Source organism: Tamandua tetradactyla, chromosome 13 (genome assembly GCF_023851605.1).
Source record: "Tamandua tetradactyla isolate mTamTet1 chromosome 13, mTamTet1.pri, whole genome shotgun sequence".
In the NCBI taxonomy this organism is placed as follows: Eukaryota; Metazoa; Chordata; class Mammalia; order Pilosa; family Myrmecophagidae; genus Tamandua; species Tamandua tetradactyla.
The window spans coordinates 48,425,742-48,438,734 of record NC_135339.1 but is presented as its reverse complement, the minus strand read 5'-3'; the positions used below and the strand labels follow the sequence as shown (position 1 = coordinate 48,438,734).

Here is a 12,993-nt window from a genome sequence, read left to right as displayed (position 1 = left end):
ATTTTTCCCTTTAGCCCTGATATTCTTAGAGCTCAATTTTGAAGATCTAAGGTTGTAGCTAAAACACCGATATTCATTTTTTCACATGGCAGTCAAAGCCCTGATGTGACCATGGAAGGGCAAAGATCCAGAGGGGGTGGTTATTAGAAGGAATTGTAATTGAGCCTCCAGTATCAGCTGGAGGAAATGGATCCTGACCTGATCCTAATTCATAGCACTGAAATATCACTGGGTAGAGAAGGGCAGTGCATCAGGCTTTCCTGGCTTAATGGGCAAAGTGGGTAGAGGAAGGAACCTGAGGAAGGAAAATTTAATTCCCTTATTTTTAATTACATGTTTGCTCACAATCTTCTAATCCAGGGTTGGTATAGAAGATTTCTCTTGAGAGCCAATTCCAATTGACCGGTAGCAGCTGCCTGAAGCACTGAAGTGAGAAAGATGCCAAGGCCACTTCTGGGCTCAGTGGAAAAGAATGCCACAATTGATTAGTGAAGTCTGTCAAGAGTTGCTCCACACATCTCACCCCTATAACATATGATACAGTTGAGGAAATTTGCCTACCAAGACGAATGATCTGAGAAGACAACCATACTTTGTTCTGGAATCGGTACATTTACCTTTGTAAATGAACAAATCAATTCTCTGATAACTAGTCTCTGTCAGTTTCACCTGCAGCTGCTCATTCGGATGAACTGATAAAATGGAGGATTTAAACCAGCAAGGCTGAGGACCCGATATGACAATGATGCGGATGTGAAAAGGCCCTGCTTAATGGATACTGCTGCTTTTCTTTTCTTTTCCATTTTCTTTAATTGAGGTAAAATTCACAAAATATAAAATCAACCATTGATATTTAGTAGATCACCACTGTCTAGTTCCAAAACATTTTCATCATCCCCAAAGTAAATCCTTACCCATTAAACAGTCATTCTCCATTCCCTCATTCCTACCCACCTCCAATCCCTAGAAAACATTAATCAGCATTTTTTCTAAGGATTTGCCTATTTTTGGATATTTCATATAAATGGAATCATACATGGCCTTTTGTGTCTGACTACTTTCACTTAGCATAAGGTTTTCCAGGTTCATCCACGTCGTAGCATGGAACAGAACTTCATCTATACCACATTTTGTTTCTCCATCCAGTAGTTGATGGACATTTAGATTGTTTTCAACTTTTGCCTATTGTAAATAGTGCTATTAGGAACATTCATGCACAAGTATTTGCTTGAATACTTGTTTTCAGTTCTCTTGGTTATCTAACTAGGAATGGCATTGTCAGGTCATATAGTAATTCTGTGTTTAACTTTTTGAGGAACTGCCAAAATGTTTTCCTTGTGACATGTTTGCTAAGTATTAGGCATTCACCTTACTTCTCCCTGTACCCAATTTAATGTTTGCCAGATTTCATGAACTCTAAGATGCCATAAAGTGAGAAACACCAGGAGGCAGTCAGAATATAGTTGCCACACATGTGAACTTGGTTATTATTTCTGAAGGCCTAACAGTGGGCAATTGAAATTCCTTGATATTTAAGTTAGTAAACCATTTAAGGACCACTGGATGAAAGAATATGAGTCTGGGTTGTTTGAAAACCTTTCTTTCCCACAGAAGAGATTGCAGAGTTTTCAGAACAAATGCCATTAGCTTGGAAGCAAACGCTAGAAAGAATACCTCAGTGGAGCACTCTTGTGAGAAATGCTGTTATCTCCAGTGTTCTAGATGGTGCAGAGCACAGACTGGGCACGGTGGGAGCAGGGGGAAGCGTGGACTTCAACAACTTGGAGCTAATGAGAGATTCAGAGTCAAACTCTGAATATGAAGAAGTTTGTAGGAAAGACTTCACCAATTTATTCTTCTGGCATTTTCCTTTTTATGTATGCAAAAGATATAGGTGTAGATACAAAAGAACTTTTTTAAGTATAAAATCAAGCATTTTTGTCATCTTGACACCATTTTTTTTCTTCCTCATTGGTACATAAACTATGGGTGCCTCAAAATTGAGGGTATCTTAGATTGAATGAAATGTAGTATAAGGTACATCCATAACAAAAGAGGAAATTGAACAGTCAGGATCTGATTGTTCATAGGTTGTCCAAGTCCATCATTAAGTTACTTGCATATCTAGGATCAGAACTCATAAGCCCTTAATTCTTAGCCCACTTCAACAGTGCCTAGTGCCATGTTTCAAAAAGGTTGGTTGTAAGTAATTAAAGTACAGGCTGGATGGCCAACTGGAACTGGACAACATGAACTATAACTTTTCTATAGGCCAAACCAATGAGATTATCTGCATGAATAGATATCTGACAGTCCAAGGGCAAGCTTCAGCTCTCAGTGTAGGTATATATACTTCTAGGAGGAAAAATGCACATCAAGTCATGTATGTCACTGAGCTTTTTTCTAATCAACTAGCATTTTGTGGAAATGCTGATCAGCCTACTAGTCTGTGTCTCTGTAATCTCATCCTCAGACTGAAGGGACCTTTTTTGTATGAATTTTAACAAGTAATAATCATGATGCAAAGAAACAATTAGGTCAATAACATGAAAGAAACAACTAGGTCAATAACACGTAAGAATTGTCAACATTAACATTTCTGACTTCTAGAATCAGCAAGTTTGTGGCTTATGGTGGTTTGAAGCTGTATGTACCTCTGAAGTACATATTCTTAAATCTAATCCATTCCTGTGGGCACAAACATGTTGTCGGACCTTTTGATGAAGTAACTTCAGTTAAGGTATGGCCCAACCCAGTTAGGATGGGTCTTACTCCTGTTACTGGAGTCCTTTATAAGTGGAATGAAAGTCTGTGAGAGAGAAAAAGGCAATGGAAGCAAGAAGCCAAATAGCAACGGAACCCAGAGAGAAGGGAGAGACCACCACGTGCCCTGCCATGTGACAAGTTAAGGATCAAAGATTGCCAGCAGCCAGCTCCAGAATGCATCAGGGTTTGGGAAGCAAGAACCACCTTGTTGACATCTAAATTTGGACTTTTTCCCAGCTTCAAACCACGAGCAAATAAATTCACATTGTGTAACCCTGTTCATTTAATGGTATTTGCTTAATCAGCCTAGGAAACTAAAACATGGCTCAACCTAATACACAACGTACAGGACTGTTCCCTTGAAGCACACTCGGGCTTTGTATTTTCTGCAAGATTTTTCTGTAAACCTACAACTTCTCTAATGGGGTGGGGGACAAGCACAGTCAGGATGAAGGACAGCCCTTCGTTCATCATTACTGATGGCCTTCTAAATGCAGTAGACCTTCCATCTGAGTTTCTGTCCAGCTCCACCTGAGAGCTCAGAATAATATTTTTGGTGTAGATGGTTACCTCCATTTGATCAGCTGTATGTACAATATTCTGTCCTTTTTAAAATTCACTACCCATGTATTGCACACTTCATGTGGACCAGACACAGTTCTAGCCTTGGATTCAAAGATTAGTGAATCACAGTCCCTACTCTTAGTCTAGGAAAGGAAATAGGCATAGGAATTAATTATAACGCAAAATAGCAAGTAACATATATTAGGTAAAAATAACATAAGCAAAAGGCACTTAATCCTGCCTGGCAGAGCAGGATCTCAGAGGAAGTGACACTTGTGCTGGGCCTTAAAGGATGAGCAGTTCGGTTGGCAAAAGAGGGAGGGAAAGATATACCATCACCAAGCAAAATGCCTTGCTTGTTCAAAGCTATGAAACAAGAAAGAAAAGTATGTTTGAAGAACTTTAGCTTGGATACAGGTAGGATGTGTTCCAGAAAGCAAGAGAAGTGGCAGAGGTAAGGATGAATGGAGGCAAAATCCAGGTCATCAAGGTCCTTCAGTGCTTTTCCTCTGCAGGTGAAAAGAGGACTTTGCTTTTCCTCTACAGGTGAAAAGAAGGCACAGGCAGCTCGTTCTGCTTTGAATTTGTAAGTCCAGTTGTCATCCAGAACCATTACATTAATAACTCTGGAGCCTCAGCTTTTGCAGGCAAGGGTCCTTTCTGACTAGCCCTGGCATATATAAGCTGAACAACCTGGATTTCCAAGGAGTTGTTTCAGCCCTGACATGTCTCTTAAACACAGTCATTGAGCTGCGGTTCCTCACTGTGGCTGGAAGTGTAGCCAAAGGCTGCATTATTGTGAGAGATTGTGGCTTTGACAATTATGAGCTCCTCCACTGCAGGGCACTTTACTTCACAGGGGCAAAAGAGCTTGCCAACGTACACTCCATGTTTCCATATTTCCCTCATTGGCTAATTGCAAAATGGGCAATTCCATCTAAATGCGGCAAGATTGATTTCACCCCAACTGCGGACTGGCTAATCGGTGGCCGTTTTCCAGCCATGTGATTTGGCATCCAACATTTACCACTCACCAAACTAAGTAACACAGCACTGATAAATTACCAGCTCACCCCTGGGCAGAACTTTTCCCTTTAAACTCCCTCCTGTCTATTTTACACTTATTTAATAGTGCCATAGTTTATCTGTGCAGGGACCTCAACTGAGACATATCAAAATTACCACAGATTTTTTTGTTTATATGTGGGTATATACATATATATAAAAATTACATACATAAGATAATGTTAGACATGTTTATATATGTGTATATATGAATATATATGAATGAGTTTTCCCATTTATGTGGATTTTCCAGATGCCTAAAGCTAAGTGACTATCAAATGTTTTTGTTGTGCTTTATTTAAATAGAGTCTTTATGGAAACATTTGTAAAAGTATTGGAAGCTTGAGCTCTGCAGTCAGCCTGCGCCATCTGAATCCCTGCATCTTCACCTTCTAGCCCTGTGTCTTGGGCAAGTAACAATCTTTCTCGAGTCTCAACTTTCTCATCTACGAAATGAGGCTATTAGCAGTAACACTACATAGGTTTGGTATGAGAACCGTGCATGTAAAGCATTTGGTATGTGGTAAACTTTCAAGAAATGCTAACAAGTAATCCTTCAAGCATATTAGAGTTGGTTCTTGAGACTTGGGTCATCATCATGAGCATTAATAATTGCAGGACAACTTAAATAGCTAACACCCTCAAGCCTGTTATGGGCCAGAGGTTATTTGTCCTTCCACTAAATAGCTCCTCACTGCCTGGCTTCTTCCCAGTCCTGAATATTTTTGAGTTTTATATAGCATCCTTTGCTATCATGCCATCAGTTGTCTTATCTGAGATCACTAATAAATAGAAACCCAGCAATTTTCTTTCCCACTCACTGACAAATCAAACATGATCCAACTTGTTAAAATTTCATCAAAAGCAGGAATTTAAAAAGCTTCCATTGAAACCCCAAGCCTGTGCTTTTGTGCCTGCACTTTTTGCTGTCTGTTTTAGTCAAAGATCTCTTCTGCTGATTTTTATGATAGATGGTATTCCTATAAAATGATCTCCAGAGAAGTGAAAGGATACTCTTTTAATAGTTTATGTTTGTGTCTAAGTCACCCAGGCTTCTAAATGTCCCTGTCTTTAGAGGTTTGACAGGAAAAAATAGTATCACTGTTTTTTGTTTGTTCATTTTTTAAAAAAGTAAAATACAGCATATAAATAAAAATATCCATGCAAAATTTTCTGGCTTTAAAGCATTGTAAAGGCATGTGCTGGCTTAGTCTATCTAGGAACAACATCTCAGCACCATAATCCAAGAAGCATGTACTACATTTGATTGCTTTTTTCCTGGCTTTTAAATAAGCATGTCCTCCTGGACCTTACCTTGTCACTTTCCATGAAAATACTGTACAAGAGAGACCACAACTGTCACCTAGTAGCCTATGTGAATGGCACCTCCTGAGGTTGTGTGGGGAAGCAGTCCTGGGTGCCACTGTCTTTGCAATAAGTTTGTGTATGAGTGTGTTGATTACTTAGGATTTTTTGGTGCTTCAGTGGTCAAACCAGCCAAGTGTCTAAGACAACTAAATTCATCTCTCACTCATTCACTGTGAATATTTATTAGCATCATCCATCCCAATTTTGAGACTGTCTTTTTTTCCCCCCAGAAAATAACCTCAATGCTTATTCATCATTTCAAATATTATCAACTTGGTTCAACAAAAGAAAATAAATCCTAGACTTCAGCTGTTCTCTCCTTTTTGGTTCATAACTAGCAAATTCTTTGTTTTTAATAGACTTTTTAAAATGTATGAGTTTTATGTATTTTCTAAGTTTAAAAAGTTATATCCCTCTTGTCTTGCCACTCCACCACCCCCTTGCCTGCAGCTGACCCTCTCCTCCAACACAAACACACTGTGACCCACAGTTCCCTCAACATGCGCCGCTCTCTCTTTGCCCATGGAGGTATTTTCACCACCCATTGTCCCCTCTCCTTGGAATGACCTTCTCATGTTTCCTTGACCGACACATCCTAATGCTTCCCTGAGACCTGAGATCTCAAGTGAAGTATCCAGCCTGGACACTCTTTGTCCCGGTTGGGCCCCTGTCTTGTGTTCCCATAGCACCCTCTCCTTTACTCTGCCTTAGCCCTGGGCCCCTGTCTTGTATTCCTATAGCACCCTCTCCTTCACTCTGCCTTAGCCCTTGCCCCTCAGGGTTACATGCCCGCAGCTGAACTGCAGACTCCTTAAAGATGTGGCTCACATCTTAGTCTCCACCTCATCTGGTACATGGCAGATAGTCATTTTTTTGGCAAATGATTTTGTGAATAGCATTTCCTACTTATAAAAATAAAAGTCACTGTATTTCATATTAATTTAGCATATTATGACAATGATTTTGAAGTTCAGCACACTCCTGTTTATTGTCATAAATAACTGAAAATATAAACATACAAGGATGTAAATGTAAACACTTTGGGTAGGGGAGGAGTTTAGGAAATGTGGGTATTGTTTTTCATTGCTCATCGATTTCTCCAGGTAGAGAAGCCCTCCCTAGGAGGGTGTTATCAAGACAGCACGATGACCCATGGAATGTCAATTATAATCTCACTTTTTTTTTTTTTTTAAACTTTTTCAGGTCACAAGTGCTGCTGTGAACTGCCCTGGCCAAATGACTCTTCATCGCAGACCTTTCCTTGTGTGTGGAGGGGATGGATTTACTCAGTCCAACTTTGATGGCTGCATAACGTCTGCCTTATGTGTTCTAGAAGCTTTAAGGAGTCACATTTAGTGCCGTGTCCTTATTTTCTCCATGCACTTTGGGTTTCTGCTTTCATGATTTTCTGTGATTATATTGTTTTCTATTTTGTTGAGGGAAATTACTGGAAAACTTTTTCACCTGTTTGTCAGTTTTCATATGGAGTACAAAAATCAATAATTTCAGTAGCTACAACCCATGCTAACATTACGATTCCATGCATCTCAGACATCTTTTGCCACTCTTCTGAGTTGCCATGACTATCCCTTTATTAAAGGAACCTAGTGTTTAAGAATAAGTTCCAATAAACCCCCCTCCAATTTTTATATCAAATCAAAGTAACAGTTCATATTCCAAAACTTCTGTTATTCTTTTGAAAATTCTAATTCCAAACAAAGAATAATCAATATCAAGTCTTCATTTTTAGTCCTCAAATATTTCCTCTCATCAATACTCAGCAAAGTACTAAACCACAAGAGTCCTCTAAACTGTGGCTAATAGAGTGTAATTTGTATTTCATTTCTATCCCAAGTTATTAAATGATCCTAAATTGTAGGTCATATTCATCATCCTCTCTAGAATGGCACTTGATTGACAAAGAAAACACTCTGAGGATATTCAGAAAATAAACAGATTCAACTTGACTTTCAAAGTCACACAGTCCATTTTAATCTTTAGAAAATTCCAGTCTTAATACGAAAGATAAAAATTAAATAGAAACAGAAAAAACATATGGATTGTTACCTTCCACTATCTCACATTGCTGGTACCGTTACCTTGATGTGCCCTCCAGGATGTGCTATGGCATTTAAATTGTGCTCGGTTTAATGAATTCAACACAAAAAAATTTACTGAACCAGAAAATAGATGCACTTAAAAATAGGGTAATATTTGCCAACTTAGTGGTTCAGGGTATCACCCTCATGCTTCAGTGATGTGACCTCAGGACTTGCTGGCTAGAGAGAAATTGATTCCCAGCCTTCCAAACAGGCTCTTTGTTGCTAATTTAGAAAGCAAAATGGTGAGTTCCATTTTTATTATTTTGAAAGGAAAAGAAACTGTTGCAGGTTCTCAAAGAAAAGCTCAACTAAAGATTTCTTATCTTGGTAGTATCTAAAGTTTCACACTTATAAATAACAGGCACAGGCAGGAGTCACTTATGTATCTACAAAAGGTTCTGTGGTCAGGAGTTCATTATTTCATGTGTCCTTTTAGCAATCAATTGTTGCTAACCTGATATGCCTACATGGGCTTAATATCACTTATTTTGAAAGTAAGGAAAGGAAAACACAAATTAATGGAGTCTTTGGTATGAAAAGATGAAAATGTGGGATTTTTTCATAATTTTGGCCATATTTTATTAACATTTGTCTTTATTTTGACTTTACCCCTTAATTATAGTAGAAAAGCTATTCAATGATATTAACTGTTTTGTTTTTAATTCATGTAATTCTGGAGCCATTTGAAACTATCCTGAAATTTTAAGAACAATATTATATTACTTTCATCAACTTGTCTCCTGTGAAAGGGAAACAAAATAAATTATGGAAGTGGGGTGGTTACTTCGAGTATTCTAGTAAGCCATTACAGAAGGCTTTTGATACCTATTCCTTCTAAGTGTGTTTCCCTAATAATTCTGCATCTGTTTGGAGAAAATTATGACAATATGAGATAAAAGTCAACCCTACGTAATATGTAGACCACTGTTATTTTGCTATTTTAATCATTTGGGCAACTCATTTTTCAGTTAGGATCCATTTCTGACTGAAGAATAAGCCATTTCTCTGATGGTCTAATAAAGAAAGGAAATGAAGCAAATGCATGCGTTCTTATTTTCATTTACCTCTTCTTCTTTAGGAACCTAAGGGGCATGTGACTGTATCAGGCTGGGAGCCATCCCAGAGGGCTGTGAAAACCAGGACGGAATGCCCGACAAGCCTGCAGGGCTAATGCCCCTGGGAAAGAAGGGTCCACACCATTTAAGACAGTTGTTCAGGTGTATATATGTCAGCCCCACAGGACCACACATCACCACAATATTTCCAAGCAAGGACCTTTAATAATCGAGCCAGCCAAGGAAAACTGCTCTGTTTTGAAAGGAGCGTATTCAAGTGAGAAACGGCTTGAGCAGCCGAGTGATTTAATACTTGTTAGCTGATAAATATAGCCTTCGCTGGAATAAAACTTTATGACGCGGCGTTGAAAAGCTTAATTACTAAACTGTTTATGCACATCTTGCTCAGGCAGCAAGGGTGACAAATTATAGCAGTGGAATAGTATTTTTCACCTTTGGCATTTCTGAAGGGGAAAAGTATGTCTAAAAACATCAAGAAAGCAGTAATAATCCCAAGACCAGATATTATGGAGGGAAAAAAAGGCACTTCATTGAGTCACCAAGCCTTCTGTGCAAAATGCTAGCGTCCCCACCCCACGCCTACCCGCTACCTTGTTAAGTGAAAAGAACAAGGTCAGTTTTACATTTATCTGGTATTTTATACTCATCCAAGCATGTATATATATTTCTACTTTTTATCCTCCTAACACCCCTGTGAAATAAGCAGAGTAGGGAATTCTTGTTCACATTTGACAAATGAAGAACCTGAGGCACACACCTTGGCCAAACAAGGTCATGTAGCGATATGCCAGGACAAGAATCCAGGCCTCCCATGACCCATTTCTATTTACGTGGCACCATGCTGCTGCCAGATGAGCATGATAATTAAAGCTGAATTGAAATATTAGTTGGAAATGCAGTCAGCACCATGTGGTCCTCTTATTGATGTCTCATTTCAGAGAGCTAACACTAATCCTGATGTGATATATACAGGAGTCTAATCTGGAATAAAGTCCCCATAAGTACTGGCTAAATGATTTATACTTCCGTTATTTTCATTTGCTGGCTTATTTCCTTCTTTGGGGGAACACTTGCTGTGAGAAATAGCTGCATCCTAATGGTGCTGAATTTGCACCCAGCAGAGGTCGGTTGGTAGACATGCTGCTTTCCTCCTTTCCTTCTGAATTCTTCTTTGTCTCTGTTCCCTTTGTTTCATTCTCTTATCTTCCAGCTTCTGCCCTTTCTTCCTCCCCACCTAGTTTTTTCTCCTCCCGCCTATTCCCCTAAGCCCAATTCTACATTCTCAAAATAACCAGGAATATAACGCACATTATGATTCAGAATATTTGCACTTCCTTGTTTTAATATATCAGGTTTTTCCTAAATTTCAAAGCAGATGTGCCTGCTTTTTATTCAAGGTGATTAGACAACTGTGATCTTGATTTTTCAAAAGTAGTGCAAGAAACTAAGACTAGTGACAGCTTTCAGGGTTAATAACCTAACACATGACTTCTCGAGTTCTGTCACTTACTATCATGTGTGTTCAGAGCCTAGTACCTGGCTCTGGGGCAGACACAAGGGAATACAACCAGGAATCCCAACCCAAAGATCTGGTTAGGGGAAGACAAAACCCACGGTGTGGGAGGCAGGGTAAGCTAAGTGTCAGTGTCGTCAGAAGGCAATCAGAAGCTCAACTCATGAAGCTGGGGAATCCTAAAACGAGGTACCAGATTTCCTTAGGGGAGAGAGGGGACCCGAGCAGATGCAAAGACACACCAGGTAAATGCATGCAGTGACCCTCTCCCCTCAGCAACAGACCTGGGCAAAACTGGCCGACCCCCAGGCATCCCAACTGCTTATTAGTATGGTCAGGATGAATGGGTCCTTTTCTGTGGAGAGGGTTCAGTGGAAAACAGAGTAGTCACTGGAAGAAGAAAAACCTCAGCAAACCTCAGGGCAGATGGTGCAACACAGCACTGCTGAGCTTCAGTCTGGAATGCATTTATGTTTTAACCAGTATCATCTAACTAGGTAAACCAGAGGAGGGTGAAATGGTGATGGATCCCACATTTTCTCCTCAACAGACTAATTATAGTCCTCTTAGGGCTTCAGGGCAGAATCCAACAAACAATCTTGCTGAGGAGAGGGCATCTCTAAGAGAATGTAAAAGACACATAGAATTAAAGAATCCTGGAATATCCAAACTTAGAGAGGCTTGGAGACCATTAGACTAGTCATTTTTAACCATCTTGAATTTCAAACATACTGAGACACTATGGAAAGTTATGGATCTTCTCTCCTAAAACAGCAGCAGCAAAACAAACAAGTATACAATAGGCATATAGTACTTGCATACCATTTTAGACCATTAGCCAGCCATCTGTTTTGTACATAAAGTTTTACTGGATCCCTGCCTCACCCATTCCTTTGTTGTCTCTTGCTATTTTTGTGCTACAACAGCAGAGATAAGTGCTTGCAACTGTTAAAAAATAAAATTGAGGTTTTTAAGTTGGATCTCAAAGAGAAAACAATCCATGAATTAGAGAAACCCCAATCTCCATGAGGTACAGCAGAATTCCTCGTAAGCAAGAGAACAACAGGCTTTTATAGACAGAACAAGGAAATTTTCATTGGTCAATGCAGACCCCACTTCCTATGGTTAGTGCAGGCAGTTGCTCAGCAATAAGGAAGTTAGCTGGAGTAGGAATAGGAAGTTGGCAACAGTTGATTGGTTGTATTTAAATTCTCTTTTCTGGGCGGGCTAGACACTTAGAGGGAATAGACACTCACTTAGATTTTGTTTTGCTGATGTGGGCTTAGCACAAGTGACTCTACCTTGAACCTACTAGATTCTATCACCAGAGACCACATAAGCTGCAAAGCCTAAATTACGATATGGACCTCTAAAACGTTGTCTGCTGACCCTTATTTTAGGGTGTTACAGAGCCCCCAAACTATCTGTGGACATTCAGGAGATGGTGGATCCCAGGTTGAGAAACCCCTAAAGCTCAACCCTATTATTTTATGTAAATATGGATTTATCTTAGTTCCAAATTGTTCCTTGTCTAGACCACATCATAAATCCTTAAAGGCAAGCAGCAAAGCCTTGCAGTTAACATCATATTCTCTGGAGTTAAGTCGGCTTGTGTTTTAATCCAGACTCTCATTGTGCGACCTTGAGGCATTTGAACAATTTCACTTAGTCTCCTTCGGAAAAATGAGTTAATAGCAGTTACCTCATAAGACTATTGTGAGGCTTAAATGTATATAAAACCTTAGGTGGGTGCTTGACACCTAGTAAATGCTGAATAAATGGGAACAATGTGGAGGAGGAGGAGGAAGTGGAAAGATACAAGCACGGCTTTCCCTGGTACTTTGGAGGCCCCCCTCATGAAGGACAGTTTTCTCTGCATTTATAGATGATACTCAGGAGGGCTGTCGGTAAGGAAAGTCTCTATACTGATAGCAAACGATGATGAAACTCAGAAGTTTAAAAGTTCTAAGTTGCTTCAAACCTTCAAGTAACAAAGTAATACTTTCAGCCTAAGACAGCTGTGGGCTCCTTTCTCTTTTCCTGTTACAGTAGACACTTGCTGCTTGGGAAAGAGGTGGTTTGCTCTAAAAGGGTGGTTTGGGAAAGAAAAAAAAAAAAAGGCAGGAAAGGTGGTTACCAGCAGTTGGGATGCTGTAAAGTACTAGAATTCTCTGCCATGAACAGTGCCTTTTTTTTTAAGCAAGTACGTATGCTGAATGCAAAGAAGTGCACGCTTAGAGTGAATTTTGCTGAAGATTACTTAATCTCTGAATACTGTGAAAACTGGGAGTGAGTTTTTTCACATTCTTATCATGTTTGCTTAACTATGCAGATTTATTTCCTGTCTCGGGACTGCGTTCCCAAAAGCTCCATTCCTAGTGGATTCGTTCACATCTGGCAGTTCCATGCCATCCTGAATCCATCAGTTACTAGATGTGTGATCTTAGACAAACTTCTTATGTCTTTTGAGTCTCAGGGTCTTCATCTATAAAAATGGGGATACTAATTTTAACTCCTTAGGGTTATTCTGAAGATTATA

The 12,993-nt window shown here is 39.5% G+C and overlaps 1 protein-coding gene and 1 long non-coding RNA gene across 6 annotated transcripts in view; one reads left to right on the top strand and one right to left on the bottom strand.

The window, feature by feature from the left end:
* Positions 1–8,904, top strand: part of RNLS (renalase, FAD dependent amine oxidase) — a 416,087-nt gene extending 407,183 nt beyond the window's left edge. For 4 of the 5 annotated variants that reach the window (XM_077125343.1, XM_077125344.1, XM_077125341.1 and 1 more), the window contains one exon: positions 6,967–8,904. In XM_077125343.1, coding sequence (XP_076981458.1) covers positions 6,967–7,119 — 153 coding nt within the window. In that variant the 3' untranslated portion in view covers positions 7,120–8,904. Of the gene's footprint in view, positions 1–4,701; positions 4,805–6,966 lie in introns of all 5 variants that reach the window. The other variant, XM_077125342.1, reaches the window with a different exon arrangement.
* The window catches only part of LOC143653943 (uncharacterized), a 53,518-nt gene that overhangs the window by 39,856 nt on the left and 669 nt on the right, over positions 1–12,993 (bottom strand). The gene's annotated exons all lie outside the window — the stretch shown is intronic.